This window comes from Fundulus heteroclitus, chromosome 2 (assembly GCF_011125445.2).
Source record: "Fundulus heteroclitus isolate FHET01 chromosome 2, MU-UCD_Fhet_4.1, whole genome shotgun sequence".
In the NCBI taxonomy this organism is placed as follows: Eukaryota; Metazoa; Chordata; class Actinopteri; order Cyprinodontiformes; family Fundulidae; genus Fundulus; species Fundulus heteroclitus.
The window spans coordinates 33527139-33548754 of NC_046362.1; the positions used below are offsets into that span (position 1 = coordinate 33527139).

At 41.7% G+C, this 21616-nt stretch overlaps 1 protein-coding gene across 4 annotated transcripts in view; it reads right to left on the bottom strand.

Moving 5' to 3' along the window:
• ckap5 (cytoskeleton associated protein 5) overlaps positions 1-21616 on the bottom strand; it is a 52546-nt gene that overhangs the window by 19397 nt on the left and 11533 nt on the right. For 2 of the 4 annotated variants that reach the window (XM_036125775.1, XM_036125770.1), the window contains exons 11-33: positions 19720-19884; positions 19505-19633; positions 19270-19422; positions 19086-19181; positions 17718-17828; positions 17518-17610; positions 16252-16437; positions 16084-16178; positions 15177-15360; positions 14915-15060; positions 12520-12694; positions 12039-12152; positions 11776-11904; positions 11509-11703; positions 11289-11412; positions 11093-11181; positions 10001-10105; positions 8567-8689; positions 6884-7033; positions 6604-6807; positions 4192-4327; positions 3515-3708; positions 3255-3427 (exon numbers count right to left, since the gene is read on the bottom strand). In XM_036125775.1, coding sequence (XP_035981668.1) covers positions 3255-3427; positions 3515-3708; positions 4192-4327; positions 6604-6807; positions 6884-7033; positions 8567-8689; positions 10001-10105; positions 11093-11181; positions 11289-11412; positions 11509-11703; positions 11776-11904; positions 12039-12152; positions 12520-12694; positions 14915-15060; positions 15177-15360; positions 16084-16178; positions 16252-16437; positions 17518-17610; positions 17718-17828; positions 19086-19181; positions 19270-19422; positions 19505-19633; positions 19720-19884 — 3269 coding nt within the window. The remainder of the gene's footprint in view (positions 1-3254; positions 3428-3514; positions 3709-4191; positions 4328-6603; positions 6808-6883; positions 7034-8566; positions 8690-10000; positions 10106-11092; positions 11182-11288; positions 11413-11508; positions 11704-11775; positions 11905-12038; positions 12153-12519; positions 12695-14914; positions 15061-15176; positions 15361-16083; positions 16179-16251; positions 16438-17517; positions 17611-17717; positions 17829-19085; positions 19182-19269; positions 19423-19504; positions 19634-19719; positions 19885-21616) is intronic. The other 2 variants (XM_036125786.1, XM_036125782.1) reach the window with 1 other exon arrangement.

The window sequence follows — 21616 nt, forward strand, 5'->3', positions numbered from 1 at the left end:
CACTAAAACTAAATTCATATTTCTAACAAAGTTTTCATATATAAAAAAAAAACAACTCCAAGAATATTTTTCATCCATTTTCTGCCAATTTAAAAATGTTGAATCAAGCCAATTACACCCTAGACTAAGTCCGCTCCCACTTAGACTTTTTAACCAAATGAAAAAACCAATTTTATTTTTTAAGAGGAAGAAACAAAACAGAAAAGGCACGCTTTTTATTTTCAGCATGGGGTAATAATGAGAATGAGTCTTAGAGATGATCTCCTGAAAATCTGCTTGGACAGATTTTAGACATTTTGATCCTTCACTGACAATTATTCTTTATATTTCCCACTGCTATGCGCACATCAGTAAATTAGCAGCCCAGTCAAATTCACAGACTGCTTCAAATACTCAAATCGCTTTATCCCTCCTCTCTGGTCTCTTGTTTCCGTGTCCATTACATTATAATTCCAAAATAGTCTGGGTATGACGCTCCGCTTGATATATAAATGAGAATAAAATACTTCAAAGTCGTAATGCTGCATCTGTGAAAGTAAATGTTTTGGGCTTCTCCTCAGCACTAAGAAAATAATTGCTACGCTGCTGGACAATTACCGAAATTTTACCCTGATGTCGGCGCTACAGAGCGCTGAATCGAGCCGACAGAGCCAGCTTCCATCCTCAGGCCGCGTCACTGATAACATTTTTACAGCAGGCATATCAGACTCCAGTCCTGGAGGCCCAGTGTCCTGCAACTTTAAGATTTGTCCCTGATACAGCACACCTTAATCAAATGGTTGGAGAACTTGACTGCATGCTGAGGAGCTAATTCAGAGTTCTGCTAATGACCTGATTTATTTGGCTCAGGTGTGTTGAAGCAGAGACGCATGAAGGTCGCAGGACACCGGATCTCCAGGACTGGAGTTTGACGCCCCTGATATAGAGCCAAGGTGTGCAGCGACTCTGTGGAAAAAACAAACCTCTACTTTACAAGCTGCCCCTGTTGTCACCTTTCTCCACGGAAAGTCTGTTCTGTTGCAGACTGCAGTCGCTGTTCTGCTTTTACAGTTGAGAAGCTACAACATGACTTTGTGCAGGAAACTGGATCGAGTGTTTAATGCTCTGACTATTTAGGACTTTCATTTAGTTTTCCCATAATTCATTGTTCTAGTAATTTGGAAACTAGTCGCTACATGAACAGGAGTCACTAAGGTCAACGGTTCAAAAATAAACCTCCTGGTGGCGAGATTGGACTTTAAGAAAGACAGAAGTTTTTTTTTTGAAATTTTGCCTTATTCTCATTTTGGGCGCCTTAAACTAGGCCTGGTGATAAAGCCAAAATAAACCGACACTGAAATTTTACAATAACCGTCATCATTTCTCCCAAGTCTGTATTTTTGTTATAAAAAAAATTAAAGGAAAAGTGTTTTTTATAGGCAAAGGTAGGCTATGCTCCTGTCCCTTTAAGACGCTGCGCTACGTGTACAGTCTGTAGTCACGTGACTCCGTCCCATCCGCTCTGAAAGAAGAAGCGAAAGAGACGGGGAGGTTGATAAAAAAACGGAGGAAATTTCAAACGTTGAAGCGCGGCAGTGGAGGAGCAGCTGCTAAGTACGTTGCAGCCACAGCTGATGTCTGGTCCGGTCGCAGGATGAACCTGTTCATTAGTCAGACTGGTGCCCAGTCTCCATTCATCACTGATATAATGTACAGAGCGCTCGAGACGGTGCATTTTCGCATTTTAACCCGACCGGGTTAAGCGCGATGCTTTCCTCCTGGGTCATTAAGGAAGAGGCCGCCATCCTAACTACTGACAATACTAATGAAGCTGCTGAGCTCGATAGACGGATGTGAGTGCAGCGTTTGGGGCGCAGGCTGCACCTGGTAATCAGTAAGTGTGCACAACTTAATGGAGTTACCCATGTAGAAAGGTCCGGCCGCTCTGCAGTGTAATTATCATTTAATCCTATATGCCCCATTAGGGGAATATGAGTAGTTGGGTTTGTGTTATCATCTATTTAATCGAGGTAAACGGATCGCTTAGTCCTACCTTAAAGGTATATAGTCACGTTATATGCTGAAAAAGACCAAACACTGTTTGATCATGATGAAATAAAGTTATATACACACCAAGCTTCCATCCTGATGATGTTTTGATGGTCCTTTTTGTAGATAATAGCCTCAGCACCGGGCGCAATGACCAGATAAAATTGTTTTATCAGATATGGCGCCATCTAGCGACAGTATCGCAGAACTATCTTAATGCCAGTTTCCTTAATTAATAAATCAAAATTAAATAATGATGGGCTGAGCCTGACCCTCTGCAATGTCTCACAGTAAAGCGGCAGCTCAGTGTGTAGATCAACCGTTATTAATTAAATAAAACGATCTACAGCAGCTTTAAGAGCCTCATATCAGAACATTTACTCACATCGGTCAACTCTGCGTCACATCTGAGCCTCAGCAGGTTTAGCGTCCGCTTCAGTGAACACCAACATTCTTACTGTATTCCCAGCGACATTCCAGTCTTTTCCGTCTTGAAATCATATTTTTTGCATTTTTTCCCACTGGATCTTGGACCTTTCTGCATTATTTCTCTGGGAGATGCTAATAGCCGTTAGTCACTTCCTTGTTTTATCCCCTGCTGCACATGTGCAGTACGTACTTCCATTAAAATCGTAAACAAACACAAAGGGCTTTATTTACTAACAAAACACCAAAATAATGAATATGCCAGCAGGACGTGATAATCTTTCATAACCTTGTATGCAACCAGAATAAGCTACTGATGTATAAATAAGAAGTCAACGTGGCTAATCACCTTTAAACTAAGCATTTAGTAGTAACAATAAGTTCTCTCTGGAACCACTGGTTCATTGTCGTTTAAGTATTTTATGAACAGGATTAGACTTCTATCTGATCCTCTCATCTTAAACATAGAGTCGATATGTTACATCTAAAAATAAACTATAAATTAAAAAAAGGCTTTGGTCCATATGTTACGCAATCAAAGCTCATGTTTAATCCATAAAGTTGTGGTGATCAAAGAACTTCCATTGATTAAAAGCAGAACTTGATAATTTAATTTTGTGGTCATTTACTTTGTGCAGATTCATGTTGAAGGTCAGTGTTTTACAGTTAAAGAACCCTCTAACTCTACCATCTGAAACATAAAGAACTGGTTTCAGATAATATATTTGCCTGGATAAAGTTTACAGAGCGCATGGTTTACTAGTGACCTTCCTGGCTTCCCGTAATGAGCAGGGACCTACTTGAGCTTCCCAGGGTCTTCCTGCGCTGGCTTACGGAGGAAGGTGGCGCTGGGGTTTGTCGGGTGTTCCCTCTGCGTCTTCTCGGTGGCGCTCTGCTTAGCCGGAGCTGCAGGCGTCTTCTTTGCCGAGCGTTTGATCCTCTCCTCCAGCATGCTCAGGTCTTTCTCTGATAGCTGGAAAATAAAAAGAATAAAAATCTGTCTCAGATCAGCTTTGGAGCTCAGGGATTTCCGTCTGAACTGGAGTTTTTTTTCTCTCACGTTTCCAATGAGCTTGTAGACTTGGTCGCCGCAGACGTTGTAGGCGGCCACCACGGTGTTCAGCGCAGCGTTTCGGACCGACGTGTCCCTGTCTCCGATGTGGACAGCTATGTCCTTTAGGCACTTGGCTGGAGTCGGCTGGCACACAATCATCCCATAACCCTCAATCAGACAGCCCAGCTCCTCCAAACACTCTGAGGGGGGAAAAAACATTTAGCATGGCGATAAAAAGAGGTTAGTTCCTGTCCTCCAATCAGAGGATTAGGTTTCTGTGCACATTTATCATTTATATAGTTTTGAGGGGATCCTCAAATGTTTCCAGGTCTTTTAACTTTTTAAGTTCTGTTTTGCGTTAAATAGTAAGTAATTTGTATTTCTGAGAACTTTCCTATTAACACTGATCTGTGGTCCATTTATGAAGGTCAACACTCCCATCATGCAATGCTTCCCAGGCTTTTCTTATTGCTCCCCCCCTGTGATTTAAAAGTTTTCACGCCCCCTCAAACCAATGTTTGACAGATGAACAAAGAAAAACAAACTGCTGTAAAACATAAAATAAACTGTAGTAGTCTTTAAATGACAAAACTGCTACCTTTAAAGGATAACTGTTATAATCATCTATATTACTGTGTAATTGAATTCAACATTGCCAATAATCTATATTTTTTCAGACCCACCAGCTCTCTGCTTGGAGTTCTTAGACTTGGTTCCCTCCATGAGGAACGGGAACAGCTTGGACGCTGGATAAACTTTGCACAGCATGGCGAGGATGGCGCGGACGTCTTTACGAACAACATCTTTTGGTTCTCCGACCTTAAGGAAACAAAAAACACATAAAACATGAGCATCTAATTCTAAATAAGCTGAATGAAAAATGGCACTGGTTAAAGGAATTTTATAAAACATATAAAACAGCTAAAAATCTCGGTCATCCTGATTCCAGTGAGAGCAACATTCACATTCAGAGTGTCGTGAACCTGAGTCTAATGTAACATTTAACCAGCTGCAGAGTCTCAGGGCAGCAGGTCTGGAATATCTCCAGCTCGTTTTAGAGCTGACCCGGGACCAGCTGCTCAGGATCACCACAGATTTTGGCTACGTTCACACTGCAGGTCTTAATGCTCAATTCTGATTTTTTTGTGAAATCGGATATTTTTTTGCGTGTCCGTTCACATTTCTAAATATATGCGATTTGTATGTGATCTCCTGTGTGAACTTAATGCGTTCAACCAAAATGTCCCGCATGCACACTCGAGGACGCGATGACGTGACACGTAGCAAAGCGTCCTCAGTGTTTGCGGAAGTAAACATGGATTATAATGCTGGCGCGCATTTTGCGGTCATTAATTTATTCTCTAACCGGAGCTTTCCCTCCACTGACTGCTCTCCTCATTGTAGTCCGCTATGGGTGTCGTCTTTCTTCCCGCTTCTGCATAGCAGGACGCAGAATAGTGACGTTTGTCGAGTATCGGTGACGTACAGGTCGGATTAATGCGACCCGGCCGTACAGACACAGGTCACATTTGAAAAGATCAGATACGTATCGGATTCAGGACCACATATCCAAGTGGCCTGGGTCGCATTTGAAAAAATCCGATCTGTGTTGTTCAGACTGTCATAAAAAGATCAGATACAGGTCGCATATGGGCAAAAAAACCAATATTCGGAATTGGGTCACTTCAGGCTGCAGTGTGAACGTAGCCTTTAACTCAAACAGCTTATAAAGCATAAATAAATCTCAGCTCTACACCAGGTGAGCGTGCGAATCGCCCCACAATGCATGTAGTTTTCCCCATCATTGCACAACTCTGGTTGAGGATTCACAGGAAATAAGCATTTATAATAGCACATAATAAAAGGTTAGTGCTGCCATGTGGTGCTGCTCTGGTTATGTCGGCATCCTGGGAAAAGGGGGCGTGGCCTTGGGGCTCGCCATGTCCGCTCTGTGAGACTCCATGATTGGCTTTCTCAGATGACAGCGCTGCAGGAAGCTTCCCTTAGTTCAGCAGTAATAATCAATTATGAACACTCAGTAACAATATTTACTGTAACTATAATCCTATTTTTATCTTTTTGATCATTGTGATAATCAACAAAGTTTCACTTTAATAAAACCAGACTGGTGACTTTCTGCCATCTGCCTGGAACAACTACAGTGATCTGTGGAGATGAACCATCTCCATGCTCTGTGATCCTCCATAGAAGGGCTGAACGATTTTGGAAAATAATTTAATTGCGATTTTTTTTATCTTAATATTGTGATTTAATGTGATTATTTTTTCCCCAGTTTTATTTATCATGTCTTTTTAAACAAATCAATCTGTTTCATCGCTGTGCAGATTAGGTGCTAAAAGAGTCGCTGCATCTCAACTCAGAGCAGAAATTATTCCGTTCTGCCTACGATACATGTAAACCAAAATTGCGATTTGATTCGGACTTTTCTCTGTACAAGCAACAAAAATGTCCTCTAGACAAAGATGTTTGTAAACAAGGACTATTTAAAACAAGAACTTTTAATGTTTTTATTAATCAGAATATTCTTCAATCCTTATCAAACATAAAGTGCAACCAACAAACAAGTCTATGTATTAAACTGATTGAACAGAACTTAATGCTGTGGTGAGATTCCTGAGCAAGTTTCTGGAAAAAAGTATGATTATATAAACTCTAAAACAAGTAATAAAATTAGATTATCTCACTGCTGCAACTGTCTTTGTGGAGGCAAACCCACTTTAAACATATTACTGACACCTAAAGGATGCCTATGATCCACTAATTGTTACATAGACAAAAATTGCAGACCTCTGCGATTTGGAAATCGCATTTTTTTTTTTTTTTTTACATGCAATTAGATTGCAAATGTGATTAATTGTGCAGCCCTACTCAATAGAATAATGAAGTAGGGCTGCACAATTCAACAGAAGGAAGACCAGCTTTTACAGGAAGAGACTCCTCCACTGACAGAACAGCACGACTCAGACTTGGCCCCGGTGCTCCATTCTCTGATTAAGGCCTGAAATAGTTTTAATGAAAGAACCCACAGAAAGTCCTGCTCATTAAACCCCTGGAAGAGGTCCGTGTCTGCGTACCTTCAGTATCAGGTAGGGGACGAAGGAGGTTGCTTCATACTCCGTCAGGTGGTAGTCCTCCTTCTGCAGCATCGTGAACAGCAGCTTCAGATACTCCAGAACCTTCATCAGGATCGTGGTGTTTGTCTCAAAGAAGCGAAGCGTGAACCACTTCAGGATGAGGTCCAGACAGCCGATGGTTGCGTCGCTTTCGCTATTCAACCTCTGTCAGACAGATTTCATTCATCAGAGAGCCTGGACTTTTAAAAACAGAGCACAGACAGCTCCAGCAGCCTCCTACCTCGATCATGACTCCGATGGCCTTCACGTGCCTCTGGAAGTCAAAGTGAAAGAGCTCGTCCAGGAGCCACTTGGCAAAACAGGTGGACATCTGAGTCTTCAGCTGCTCCACGTATTCGTCCCGCGGCGTGATGAAGTTCCACTTCAGGATCTGAAGCACAAAAGTCGGTCATTAGATCATCGTCGTCGACACGGTGCTCAGTTCTCGCTCAGAGCGTCGCCTGAATCTGACGAGCTAACATGAAACACCGCTCATCCGCTCAGGAAGTCAACCAGGAATCCTAACTCTGGATAAAGAAACTAAAAAACTCAACCCTTTCTATGAAAGCTGCCTTTTGCTGAATGAGTCAAACGTTACCACGCCTTTTAAGTCAACTGCATCAAACAGACGGATTCAGACGCCTTTGTGCACTTCAGGGTGTGTGGGATAAACGAGCGCCGACTAGAAAAATCCAGATCTGTGATTCACAACAATAAAAGCATCTCCATTTTTAAAAAAGAGGCAGAGTTTTGAAAAGCTCAGGGTGGGACTAGAACTCTTCGTTCTTCAGCCATAACTTTACTTCACAGCTAAGATTTCTAAAGCATAAAGCCTGCATGTTGAGGCAGAAGCTGTTACCTTGTTTCAAACGTAAACGACATGGTTTTAATTTTTATCTTGGAAGATAAACAGTAAAATAGTCTTGCATCACTAGTTTTAAATTACAGGAGAGGAGTTGACATGTTTTTTCTTAAAGAGCTTTATTTAAAATTAGGACTGCACGATATTAACAAAACGTGATATGCGATCATTCTGGTAAAAAGTCGTGATTCTGAGGTCTCGGGTTAAATACCGTATTTTTCGGACTATAAGTCGCATTTTGTTTCCTCTCCATAGTTTGGCTGATCCTGCTGCTTATAGTCCAAAAAAACACTGCTTTGGGTTCAGAGTTAACGTTGACCCCAGATAATGAGTAGCCTATGAAGCAAATGGAAAAAAAAAAAATAAAAAATAAAATCATAATTTCCATCTTATTGAAGCACCTTTTTCTGTTTTTGGCATCAAAACAACTTTGTTGCATTTCCTTCATGACTATCAACCCGTCATCTTGTACATATTTCAATGATGCAGTAAAAATCTACTGTGGGGGAAACAAAAAGGCACAGAGAGCCTGAATGGATGACGCTTCTCTTCTCAACATTCACCATAATCCAAGTACCTCTTTGCAGTGCGTACAGTGATAAAGATAAATTTCAACTTAAGTATTTAAAAAGATCTTGTTCAACCTAAAGGGAAATAAAACGCAACTCATATTTTCAGATTTCATCAATGAGTTGTTGTAGATGATGATGAGGATTCTGGAGGAGTCTCCAGAACAGAACCAACCTTCTTTATTAGCTTGAGCTTTTTTAATTCACTGCTTCTGATCCTGCTGCTCCAACAGATGACAGCCGAAGTGATCAGACTCTAAATTATATAAATGTGCTGTACATTCTGGAGCTCTAACCTAAATATAATATTTTCAGTATGGTCAGCCTATTTCAGTCATGCAGCCGACTGTAAAACAGACATTCAACATGACTGGCTGGGTATCAGCATTTGGTTTCCAAACTAAATCTTATCTGCTCCTGCTGTATGACTTAAAAGTTGTTAAAAATCTGAGCAACAATCTCAGGAACCACCAATAATTCAGCTGCCGGCTACCTTCAGCTGCTTCTCCTCTTTGATCCTCTGCTCCTTGGCGTTGGGGACAAGGATGAAGATGGGCCCGGTCCGGTCCTCCTCATCTTTAGGGGCTTTGGTAGCAGGTTTCTTTCCAGCCGGAGCCTGACAGAAGTGAACGGGAAGAATCGGGTGAGTGAACAGATGGGAGATCTGTAGATTAACGGGCTCGACACAGGGGGGGGCGGCGTCGCTCTCTCTCCATTCATTTCCTGAGGAACTTGAGCGATGAGGTGACAATCGCCTGCCCTCCCTCAAGCCCAGCGACTGGAGAAAGTAGCGCGTGCGAAATTTGGAGCAAGTATGCGTGAACGTGCGGCCTTTGTGACACAACACAAGAAAATTTAACAACGACCAACTTTTGTCGCTGTCGTCTGGTCCTGAGGTCTTTCCTTTATAACGATGATGTTCTCTATGCCGTTTCCTCGTCTGTAATATAGGATGAACCCGGTTTTATGTTTACTCTACAACACAGGTGTCAAACTCAAGGCCCGCGGGCCAAATCTGGCCCTTCAAGGTAAATTATCCGGCCCTCGAGAGCCAAAAAAAAGGCATATATACTTTATAGTGTATAAAGTGGCTAAAACTGTGCGTCCTGTAAGTGTAACTCACCCCAATATCAACTTTTTATGCATATAAACTGTATAAACTGGGCCTAAGAGTGCTACTTTTATGTTACTGTGCATTTTTTAATACTACTGTGTGAACTGGAATGAAATTATGAAATGAAAAGTATCGTCTCTACACATTTAATGACTTCATGATGCCAAAGTGGCCCATATAGAAATTAGTTTGACACCTCTGCTCTACAACATAAAAATACAACCAAGATTTCAGTCAGTTCCAGCAAATCTTCTGGCTCTTCATCCTTATCGGTCACGGACTGCTTTGAAATTATTAAAAAGCCCTCCAAATTAAATAAAAAATAAAATCTGAGAAACAAGCGATTCAACAGTGCAATTTTAAACGCTGCCGTCGCGTCCTGTTCGTTGGGTCTTCACCGCGGTAGCAATGAAAGCCGACACTCGCCGTCAGTCGCTCCCCGTGTGTCGAGCCCATAATTTTCTTTAAAAAAAATAAAAATAAAAGAAGGTTTTAAATGAGAACCGGACAGAAAACTGTGGGAAAGCAGAAACGGGAGCTACAAGGAGTGTTGTGATGGAAAGACTTCCGTGCAGGTTAACAAACGGTGCAGACAAACATTAATGCTGTAAAGCCGTCACACGGCCTCATGCTGAGATTTGTCATCTTCAGGTTGAATCACAGCAGCGTGAAAGCCACGAGGCTGCGTTAGTGACTGAAGACACAGAGTTAGACTGAGAGAAACTAGACAGAGGCCAACAGCTGCCCGGCTGACAGGCGTCCACTAAGAAACATTCAGGGAGTCGGCTCCTTGTGACGCCTGCGTTCATCTACCTGTTGGCTGCCAGCAGCAGCCTTCCCTTTGACGGGGGGCTTTTTGCTACCATTACACTCCTTTTCCTTGGAGGGAGGGGGAGCTTCCTCAGAGGGGGAAGGTGGCTGGGTGGGTGAAAATAAAACATATCACAAACACTTCATGGAGGTGAAATGAAATAAAACAGGCAACATGATGGGAGGAGGGCAGATGTACAGATGGGTAAATTAAAAACAGGTCAAGAAAAAAAAAAAATCCTCAACGTTCAAAAAACAAAAACATGAACCATATTTTATCTGATCTTTTATCAAATAACAGGGTTCCCACACCTTGGTGAACATCAAATTCAAGGACCTTTCAAGGACTTTTCAGGACCAATTTCCTCAAATTCAAGGACCACACGTGGCGGCATTTACCTACTGTGACCGCTGAATAGGTTATCATATTTTAATACAATGCAAATTCAATAAAAGACTAAACGGCATAGAAGTTGTTGGGTCAGAAGCAATGCAAGAAAGTGGACTTAATTTATAGCCTACATTGATATTGATCATATTCATAGCCTACATTTATATCCACAGTACATGGCTATGCCATACTACATTACATATAAGATGTACATTAGTCTACCGTTTGATGGAATTTTATGGAAAAAAGTGCAGCATTGAGATATTCAGAATTATATCAATTTGTTTCACTTACTTTCATCTTTGATTAAGCTAGTTTTTGACTTTGACTCTGAAAAGTCGCTAAATATAGCGACAAAGTCGCTGAGTTGGCAACACTGCGTGAATGTAACCTATTGGACGCACGTAGGCCTAAACCGTAGCCTAGCAACTAACGAAGAAGAGACAACGTACTTTTGCAAATTAAAAGTCTGCGGAATCAACATAATTTTAAAAGATCGCGTGGTAGTAAAATAATGACACGAGTCGTCATCCGTGTGAACTTTCAACCCCACAAAAAAATTCAAGGACTTTCAAGGACCTTGAATTTATTTTTTCAGATTCACAAACTTTCAAGGATTTCAAGGACCTGTGGGAACCCTGAAATAAATAAACGTTTTATGAAACTGAACACTGGTTGCCAGTACTTTATCCAAGCAGATGTACCTTCTTAGCAGCTCCTCCTCCTCCTCTGACTTTCTTAGCTTCGGGTTTGGTGTCAGCGAAATCCTCGCCGGCTGCCGCTGACCTGGAGGCTGCACACGGATGCAAACATCTGAGTTGTCTACAGCATCTCAGAGGGAGCGGACAGAGCCAACCCAACCGTCACCTTACAGTTAAGATTACACTTCTGTGAACGAACCTGACGGAGCTCTGCTTGGCTCTGCGGAGCCTTTTCCTCCTGCTTTGGCCGGCGCTGCAGGTTTAGCCGGCATCACGGCTCTGGCCTTTTCCAACATGGCTACCACCTGATCCTTTGAGGCAGGCTGGAGCGCAACGAGGACAAGAAAAAACGTCACGTTACAACCAGCCATCTGCACCGGAACACTGGGACCGTCTGCAGGTTATTAACAGCGCCGTACTTTGAGCTTTCCTGCTGCTTTGACCATCTTCTCGTAGCTCAGATGCATCATGAAGGTCGGCAAGGCGTCCTGAGCCTTCTTCCTCACGTCCGCGTTTCGGTCCTCCAGGCAGGCGAACAGCTGAGGGACGCACAGCATCAGGTCGCCGGGGACCGTCCTGAGAGTGGGCAGCTTCTCCGCCAGCCAGCCGAGCACCTGAGGACGAAGAGCGAGTTTTAGAGCCGGATCTGCACCGCGTCGGCCGGGAGGAGGGCGGAGTCGGCGCACCTCCTGTCGCAGGAAGGGATTCTCCCTCTTCAGCTCATCAGACAGATCTTCCCCTTCCAGCCAGTCCTTCATCCCCGTCTGCTCCACCCAGGCCAGCAGGGTGGCCATGGCAGCCGTCCTCAGGTTCAGCTGCAGATAAACAAAATAATAAAACTCATTATACTTGTAGAAGAAGACATTTGTTCATGCCGACTGTTTAAATTGTTAAAGCATAAGCTGTGTCTGCTGCTGCTGCAGGGGGGGGGGGGGGGGGGGGGGAATACCTTGCTGTCGCCCAGAACGGTGATGATGGGAAATCCCAGGGACTTCACATGCTGTTTGAGTCCAGGTCCCATGGCTGTAGCCAGCTGCTGCAGAATGCTGAGGGTCTGCTGGACCTGCAGGCGGCAAACAGGAAGTCATCACTTCTGAAGGACAGCTTTGGTGAATTTAAAGGCTAATCTCTGAACGTAAAATCCACATTAAGACGCACAGGCAGAAAATTAAGATGACCCAAGATCAAACATTTACTAAAAAGACAAAAGATTCATCTAAATTCTGTGTAAGAATTGAGATCTGATGAAATGTTAATGATTTAACACTGCGTTTAATTCATCTTCTCAGAAAAGAAATTAAAGACAAAAAGTCAAACCATTAAGAGGAATGAACATTTTAATGTTTTAATGACGGGAATTAAGAACTGGAGTGTTTATATTTCAGAGTTTAGTTGACACGGGATGTGATGCCGTTTACAGAACATCTTACCAGGATCTTGTTGGAGTCGCAGAGTCGGCCCTTCAGAGCATGAGGAAGCTCTCCGATGTTGGCTGTGATAAATTTGGCCTCGGAGATGATGGCTGCAGCCTCATCCAGACCCTCCTTCCTCACCTTCCAGTTCTTGTCTCCAATTTTAGACACCAGGTCAGATGTGATTTTGTCACTTTGAAAAGAAATTAGCACATTAATATTTTTTGTCTTTTTAACAACTTTTACCTAACTAGTTCCCGAGAGTACACTGTGGGTCCCAAGAAAGATCTTTTTTAAAGATGGAAGATATGGATAAAGATAAAAACACATCATGCACTCCTAAAAATATAATAAAAACTTTAATGCAGTTTCTATAGATTGTCACCACTGAGATACTTGCAAAACAAATGCATGTCATATTTAGGACCCAGCAAACCCATCAATATTTGAAAAGCAAAACATAATTTACAGCCTTTTCATAATCATAATTTTAAAGCACAGTTTTAAGAAACAAAATCAGGCCGACTAAAAAACAGGAAGCATTTCCATATATGGATGACGGTGTTTCATGTGTAACAAAGCATCAGGATTACTGATAAAAGACAGTCTCCACAACAAAGCACGCCTTTAGAACCGGGATTATGTTGAAAGAAGAAGAGCAACAACGCCTGACGACAAAGGCTGCATGGGGAGAGAAGCTGTTTTACACTCCAGCTACACCAGCTGAAGGTTCAATTCCACCTTTGTTTTGCCAAATTGTGACACATCCCTGGGCACCCCTAGTTACCTACCGACTGTCTTGGTGTCTGAATGTTTGAACTTGTGAGTGCAGCCGAGTCAGTGAGGCTGTAAAAGTGCTTTAACACTGCAAAAAGGGAACTAAAATTAAGTAAATTTTTCTTGAAGTTAGCGTATTTTTTCTTGATTTGAGCAGGTAAATATGATTTGCCAATGGAATAAGATTTTTGCACTTAAAGTAGGAGAAAAAAATCATCTCCATCATAATTTTTCAAGTGCAGAATATCTAATTATCTTATTTTAGGGGTAGAACTACTAATCCCATTGGCAAATAGTCTTATTTACCTGCTCAAATCAATGAAAAATACACAAATTTCTAGAAAATCTACTTACTTTTAGTTCCCTTTTTTGCAGTGAAGTTGTCGAAAGGGAAAGAAAAAGGCTCCAATGGTTCAAGTCCAAGTTTCTGTAGGAAAACATTTTTGCTCCAGGATTCTAAAACTATTGATTTAAATGAGAAATAAGCAACATCCTTTTATATAAGAAAAATAAAAGTTTAATGAAGAACTAAAGGCATCTTTTTAGATGGACTATGGTATGATGTAACAGACAATCTCTGTTAGAACTGGAGCAGGGAAAACATCGTCTACATGTTTAGCTACAGTATTTGTCAAAAAACTTTCATCCCAACTGTGGAGAGTTATAAGCAGACACACCTCAGAACATTTTCAGTAGAGCTGAACGATTTTGGAAAATAATCTAATTGCGATTTTTTTTTTATATACATATATGTATTGCGATTTAATGCAATTTTTCCCCCTGTTTAATTTATCATGTCTTTTTAAACATACACAAACAACAAATCAATTTGTTTCCTCGCCGTGCTGATTAGGTGCTGAAAGACCCACAGCATCTAAACTTGGTGCAGAAATTGTGTTCTGCCTACAATATATTTCAACCAAAACTGCAATTTTGACTTTTCTATGCATTAACCACAAGCAACAAAAATTGCCTCTAAATAAAGATGTTTGTGAACAAGGACTATTTAAAACAAGAACTTTTAATATTTCTATTGATCAGAAATTTATTCAAGAGAACAGCTTCTAATTGATCAATCCTTGTTGAACATAAAGTGCAAAGTACAACCAACAAACAAGTCTATGTATTAAACTGATTGACCTGTACTTAATGCTATGTATGATTATATAAACTCTAAAACAAGTAATACAATTATAATATCTCACTGCTGAAATTGTCTTCCCTTCCTTGTGGAGGCAAACCCACTTTAAACATTTTACCGACACCTAAAGGACGCGTCTGAGTCACTAATTGTTACATAGCCAAAAATTGCTGACCTCTGCGATTTGAAAATTGCATTTTTTAAAATTGCGATTATATTGAAAATGCGATTAATTGATCAGCCCTAATTTTCAGGGTAATGTTTGTCATGTTGCTGAGCTACTGCTATCAGAAAATATTCCTCCCGGCTTCTTCTTCCATATAAAATGGACAATTTGCCCAACAGTTCTTCACTTTCTGTATTAAACTTTGAACTGCAGACTTTACTGAGTACTCCTGCTTTCAGTGACCTTTGTTGATAACATAAGCACCCAAAACAAAAGAAGAAGCAAAGACTTTACGTATAAACTGGGTGTGATTTCCAGAATTTTCTTACCCGATATCAGAGCGGGGCAGCAAGTCCATAACGTCCTGCCCCGCTGCTCCTCCATCTTCGTCCTGCTCCGCGCCCTCGTCTCCTTCGTCCTCGGCTGAAGCCTTCTTGGTGCATCTGATGGGAGCAGGAGGAGACTGACCCTGCATCTGTGAACGACAACAATTTCCCCATCGTCACGGTTCAGAGTGTGATGGAAAACAACGACTCCCGCACGTCTCCAGACGAGATCCGCAGGATCCTGATCAGGTCCGGAGGCGCGTACCTTTTCGAACTCTGCGTCTATCTGAGCGAGGAGAGCCGGCTTCTCGTCTTCAAAGAACATCCTCAGCGGCTGCCCCATGTAGAGGTACATGACTCCCAGCAGGGTGATGGCTGCCGTCCGCACGGCCGGGTTGGTCGCTCCCAGAGCGGTCTTCACGTTATTGATGAATCCTTTCACATTGATGCTGCAGAGCAGGGAGAAAAAGAGCTGATCCAAGATGCCAAAATGTTTCACCCTGTATTAGGACACACTGCATTTGAAGCACCACCATCAAGATTAGCTCATCTCGGCTTTTTCTTTTATTACAGGAATTAATTTTTGTCAAGCTGCTATAAGATCTTTGCCCAGGTTTTACCCTCCATAGTTATAACATTAAGTCATAGCATTTGATTTGGCTGGATGGTAATTCAATAACGATATATATCGATCGACAGACGTATATCAATGATGGGAAAAAAGGGTCAATAAAAAGTTCAATACAGTAAGTTTTCCTTTCTTATGCATTCTAGCCATGTAGGTTAATGTTACATTCATTACATCCTCCCAACCAATCACAACGCAGACCCAGGAACGCTCTGTCACCAAGCTCCGCCCCTTCAAAGAGTTCAGAGAGCACAATTTCTTTTTTAAAAACTTGCAGTTTTGGTAAAAAGTTGGTTGAATAAAGGGTTGAGTTTGAAATCAGTGTTTGTCTGTGTGTCTGTCTCTAAAAATATGTCGCTAAGCAAAAGCATAAAATGACCAGGGCTGCATTTAAAATACATGTTTTGAATTTGTTGATAATTATGGATAAATATGATCTCCATTTCATCGATATGTTTTTCCCCCTTATATCGTCCAGCACTAGATTTAACTAGGAAAGCCGTTGTTACTCTGAGGAAAATCACCGAATGAGGCTTTAACTCACCCAGCAAATCCAAACTCCTTCATGGCATTAGCCAGCCAGTTGAGCGTCTCCGCCTGGGTTTTGGGGTTCTTCTGCGCAAACGCCAAGGAGACGACCTGATGACCAAAATAAGCCGCGTTAATACCGTATTTCAGTCCTGGTGGATTCGCTGGCGTTAACAGGGCTTACCTGCTCCGCGGTCCAGGGCAGCGAGCACGTCTCTCCGATCGCCGTCAGCGCCGCCTTGGCGTTGCCGCCGCACTTCACGTCTCCGATCTTATCCACCAAGCCGTCTAAAACCACAGAGGCCGACGTCTTTGAGAACGTTCCTCTCTGAGCCACGAGAGCCACGACGTGCAGCTTCATCTGCATCACCTGCAGGAGGTTACAGAAGGACGGAGCGCTTGTTTAGAGCTGAAGAAAATGTGTTTATATGCATCAAATCTAGGGCTGAACGATTTTGGAAAATAATCTAATTGCGATTTTTTTTTTATTAATATTGCGATTTAATGCGATTTTTTTTCCAGTTTAATTTATCATGTCTTTTTAAACATATACAAACAACAAATCATTTTGTTTCCTCTCTGTGCAGATTAGTTGCTAAAAGACCCACAGCATCTAAACTCAGAGCAGAAATGATTGCGTTCTTCCTACAATATATTTCAACCAAATTTGCAATTTTGACTTTTCTCTGCATTAACCACAAGCAACAAAAATGGCCTCTAAATAAAGATGTTTGTAAACAAGGACTATTCAAAACAAGAACTTTTAATATTTCTATTAATCAGAATATATTTCAAGAGAACAGCTTTTAATTGATTTGGACATCAATCCTTGTTGAACATAAAGTGCAACCAACAAGCAACTCTATGTATTAAACTGATTGACCTGTACTTAATGTTATGTACGATTATATAAACTCTAAAACAAGTAATAAAGTTAGATTATCTCACTGCTGCAACTGTCTTCCCTTCCATGTGGAGGTAAACCCACTTTAAACATTTTACCAACACTTAATGGACGTGTCCAAGTCACTAATTGTTACATAGCCAAAAATTGCAGACCTCTGCGATATGGAAATTGTGTTTTTTTAAATCGCGATTATATTGAAAATGCGATTAATTGTTCAGCCCTAATCAAATCACAATCATTGTTATTAGGACGGTCAACTATTCTAAACTGATAAATTTTATTTGCTATAAAAAAAAGAAAATAGCCCTCAGTGGTTACGATGCTATCAAACACGTTGACTGCTCAGATTTGTGTGTTGCGAGCAGACCTCCCATCTCTTTGTTTCTTAGTGAGTATAATAAATCTTGCTCGGCCCCTTAGCCATTCTCCTACCGCCCAGACAAAGATCTGGGGGCCCCGTCTCCCAGAGACACAAGGCGGAGGGACAAGAATGAGACCGAACTTTGTGTCGTTATCCAGCTTTGTTGGATTCCAACAACTTACCTGAAAGTTTGTCTCCTTCCAACCCGGTTTCTTGGCCAACATGCGAACTAATGCCTGGCAGGGCATCGCGGCCGCATCCATGGTCTCCACACCCTGCAGACAGCACATGAATCCAAACTAAACCTTCTGCACAACCTTAACAAAAACTCCTGAACTCTGCATGTCAGAGGCCTTCAAAGAGAAAAACCAGGAGACGTTACCCTCTGGAACTCCTCCATACTGGCCAGCCTCTCCTTCCAGTTGCTCGAGTCCAGCAGCTGCAGACAGGAAGCAGGAAGTACACCTGCCGCCAGCTCCTCACACACCTCAACCTGAAATGACGTCAGTGAACTGTCAGAAACGTGAGAACGCTCATTTGTTTGAGTTACAAAGGAGGAAAGGGTTAAAGAAATTTGGATTACCGAATTTTTCGGACAAGTTGTGCTTTTCTCATAGTATGGCTCATTCTGCAACTTAGTCAGGTGTGGCTTATATATAAATTTTAAATGGTAAATCATACTGACTAACATGAACCAAAGAGTTAACATTACCGTCTAATATCCGCGATCTAGGCTTGTGGAAACTATAAGCTGCTCCTGTACCACTTAAAAATTAAATGAAACATTAACCTATAAACAACAAAGACTGAACACATGTACATATGTTGTTTTGCTGTTTCAGTCTTTATTCAGTACGAGTGGTGCAGGCCGAAGGGCCCAGACCGCGACAGAACTCTGTTCCTGGGCTGTCCGTGAAGCTAATAGCAGCTAGCGCTAGCTTACAGGTTTGTTCTCCAGGCGGTTTCATTGATGCATGAGCTTTATGTTGCTCTGAAACATTAGTGTTGTACTGTTAGCTTAACACGTAGCACCGTTATGCTTACAGTCTAATTTCAGCATAATTAGACCGAAATGCTCTGACAAAAACTTTCCGGGTCGGAGTTGGTGGCTTGTTGTGCTAATTTACCTTATTCATCCTCTCAGGTATGTTCCACGTTATTCAGACGATTGTGGATGCAGCTGTGTAATTTAATAAATTGCCTCACCAGATTAAATGTCAGTTTTTAGTCTTGGATTGTGTGAAATAAATTTCTAAATAAATGCGGTGCGACAGGTCTGTTTTTTTTTTTCTTCCTCTTTATGATTAATTTTTGGACTAATGTGACTTATAGTCCAACAAATATTGTATTCTATATTATTCAGATAGGATGTGATGCTTATCTTAAATATTAAATTTTTTATTAAATATTGTTGAAATGTAAACGCTACTGTAATTAATTCAACGTTGTCAACAAAAGGGAGTTTATGGCAATAAAGTTAGATAAAAGGCCTAAATATTATAATAAACTCCTGTCTTCAGATCAATTCAGTGATTCCACGATTAACTTGAGAACAATTTGCCATTTAGAGGATTTTAAAGCTGTAATGTTTTGCTGTTAAACTGATTAAATGATGCTGGTCAATTCGATCGCTCCAAAATAAAGCCAGTTTTTAACGATCCTCTTTAAGAGCACTGAGCCCAGATTAACGTCCTGTAAAAACGCTGCACCTGCAGTGACCGCGCACTTTAATACCATCGGTAAAACTTACAGAGAGTTCGGTCTCAGTGATTTCTTTGCTTTCTGAAGTCTTCTTGGCTTTTCCTGCTGATGCTGGTTTCCCCTTTCTAGGCGGACCAGCTGACGGCTGCAGAAAACACACGATGTTTAACTTGAGAGTTTTAACGGTTTCTGAAAGAGAAATAAAATCACAGCAGCACATTTTCTCTGGATACCTTGCTGGCTGCAGCAGTTTGGGTCTTCTTTGGAGGAGCTGAGGATTTGGAAGGAGCTTCAGCTGGAGGAGCAGCTTTGGCTGCCGATTTCTTCTCTGCTCCTCCGCCTTTTTTACCTCCGGCGAGCTCCACTTTATCAGCTGACTCCTTGATCTGTTAGATAAAGCACAGAAACATACGGTTAGAGATTGATCTCAGGGGAAACTGGGGAGGACGCTCCTGTACTAATCCTCACCTTGTCTAGTTTGAGTTTATCCAAGTCAGCAAGGAAAGGGTTCACGGCTTTTTCTCCAACCACCTTCATGGCCGTCCCCAGAGCTTCGAAGGCAGCATCACGGACCTCAGGAGCCGAGTCGTTCACTTGCTGAGGTGGATAAAGCAGGAAAATTATCATTGTTTAACGATCATTAGTCACGTCTTGATCAGTGACGACGCTGCTACCGTACACACCTTGATGAGGGCGGCACAGAAAGGCTTGAGGACGCTCTTTGGCAGCGTGGCCTGTGTGCAGTGTCGGAACGACCGGGCCAAAAACAAAGAGGCCTGCTGCTTAATGGACGGGTTCTTATTGTCCATCACGCCCAGGATGTCCTCCGAAAGGTTCTGCAGAGTCGTCTGGGGAAAAAAAAAGTGGGGAAATATCAGTCGGTCTCCGTGTTACTTTACTGGATCCCATCAGAAACACATTAGGAGCTGCAGTGTCAGCTGAGTGCTTGGCTGATAAAAACAGGAAGTGCTTTTAACACAGCAACTTAAAAAATGATTAGAAATCCATCCACAGTCAAAGCGCTTCATCATCTGTAGACAGAAAGCGAAACGTTCATCCATCCAACCAAGCAAGAAGCTCGGTGGTGGAAAAGCTAAAAGAAAAAAATCGTGATGCCAGAATTTCCAAAACAAACTCCTGATTCAACGTTTTACACTTCAGAAAGTCTGCAGCTGCATTTTACGGCATAAACAACTATACTGCGGTTTAAATCCCAGGGAACAATCTAAGAGGGTTTAAAAAAAATAAATAAAAAAACTTTGCATTTCAGTAGGAATCTGCTGCTGCCACACCGTCTGAAGGCTCCTTCACACAGACGCCCCAGTAACAACCAGAGCTGCTGTTTCTTTACCACCTTCCACAACACCAGTATTGGTTTATTTCACATTTCCATTTATGGTCAATATTGTTACATCCTTGCAGGGTTACAGGGGCTCATTTCCAGTGGTCATCAACAGGGAACAGGGATGCTTCAAAAGCATCTAAAGACAATTACAAGGTCGGCTTTCTATCACCTGAAGAACATTTCCAGGATTAAAGGACTGATGTCTCAGCAGGATCTGGAAAAACGAATCCATGCGTTTATATTTAGTAGAACTGATCACTGCAACGGTGTTTTCACAGGTCTGCCTAAAAAGTGGATCAGACAGCTGCAGCTGATCCAGAACGCTGCTGCCTGCGTCCTCACTAAGACTAAGAACGTAGAGAACATGGACCCAGTTCTGAAGTCCTTCCACTGGCTCCCTGTATCTCAGAGAATAGACTTTAAAAGTCTATATATCCCTGAATGGCTTAGCACCTAAATACATCACAGACTTGTTATCAGTGCATCAAGCCTCCAGACCACTCAGGTCTTCTGACTCCAGCCTGCTCTGCAGAACCAGAACCAGAACTAGACATGGAGAAGCAGCATTTAGTTCCTATGCTCCGCTGATCTGGAGCAAACTTCCAGAAAACTGTAAAAGTGCTGAAAGCCTGAGTTCCTTTAAATTAAGATTAAAAACACATTTGTTTAGGATTGCCTTTGAATGTTCCAGTTAAACCAGGGATGGGCAACTTCCATGATAAAGAGGGCCACATTTTTTTCAGCACGACCATTGGAGGGCCACATGACCACGCACTTCAAATAATTGGATATGAAAGACTCTACAAATTATTCTCAATAAGAACAAATTTTAGATGAATTTATATCTGTATGTTTACTGCACCAACATATAACTATTTTCTGCGTATAAATGCATTTTAATATGTCCTTAAGCAAAAGACAAACCGTTTGCTTTAAAAAAAAATTGCAAAAAAGGAATTTAAACTCCATATCAATGCATTCAGGAGCATGGGTCATTTCAAATTTACAAGGAAAGAGGCATAAAACGGCACAGAACCTAACTCAAACAATAATGTGTCTATCCAGAAACTGTGTGGGCTTTCTTACAATACTGAATGCTCTATAATTGTATTTCTGTTACTTTTTGATTATGCACATCTGTTAGCTTTTTATTCTGAAAAATCTAATGTCCCATGCTCCTGAATGCACCATAGCTTTCTGACGCTCACGAATGCATCACACTGGTCTGTGCTTAA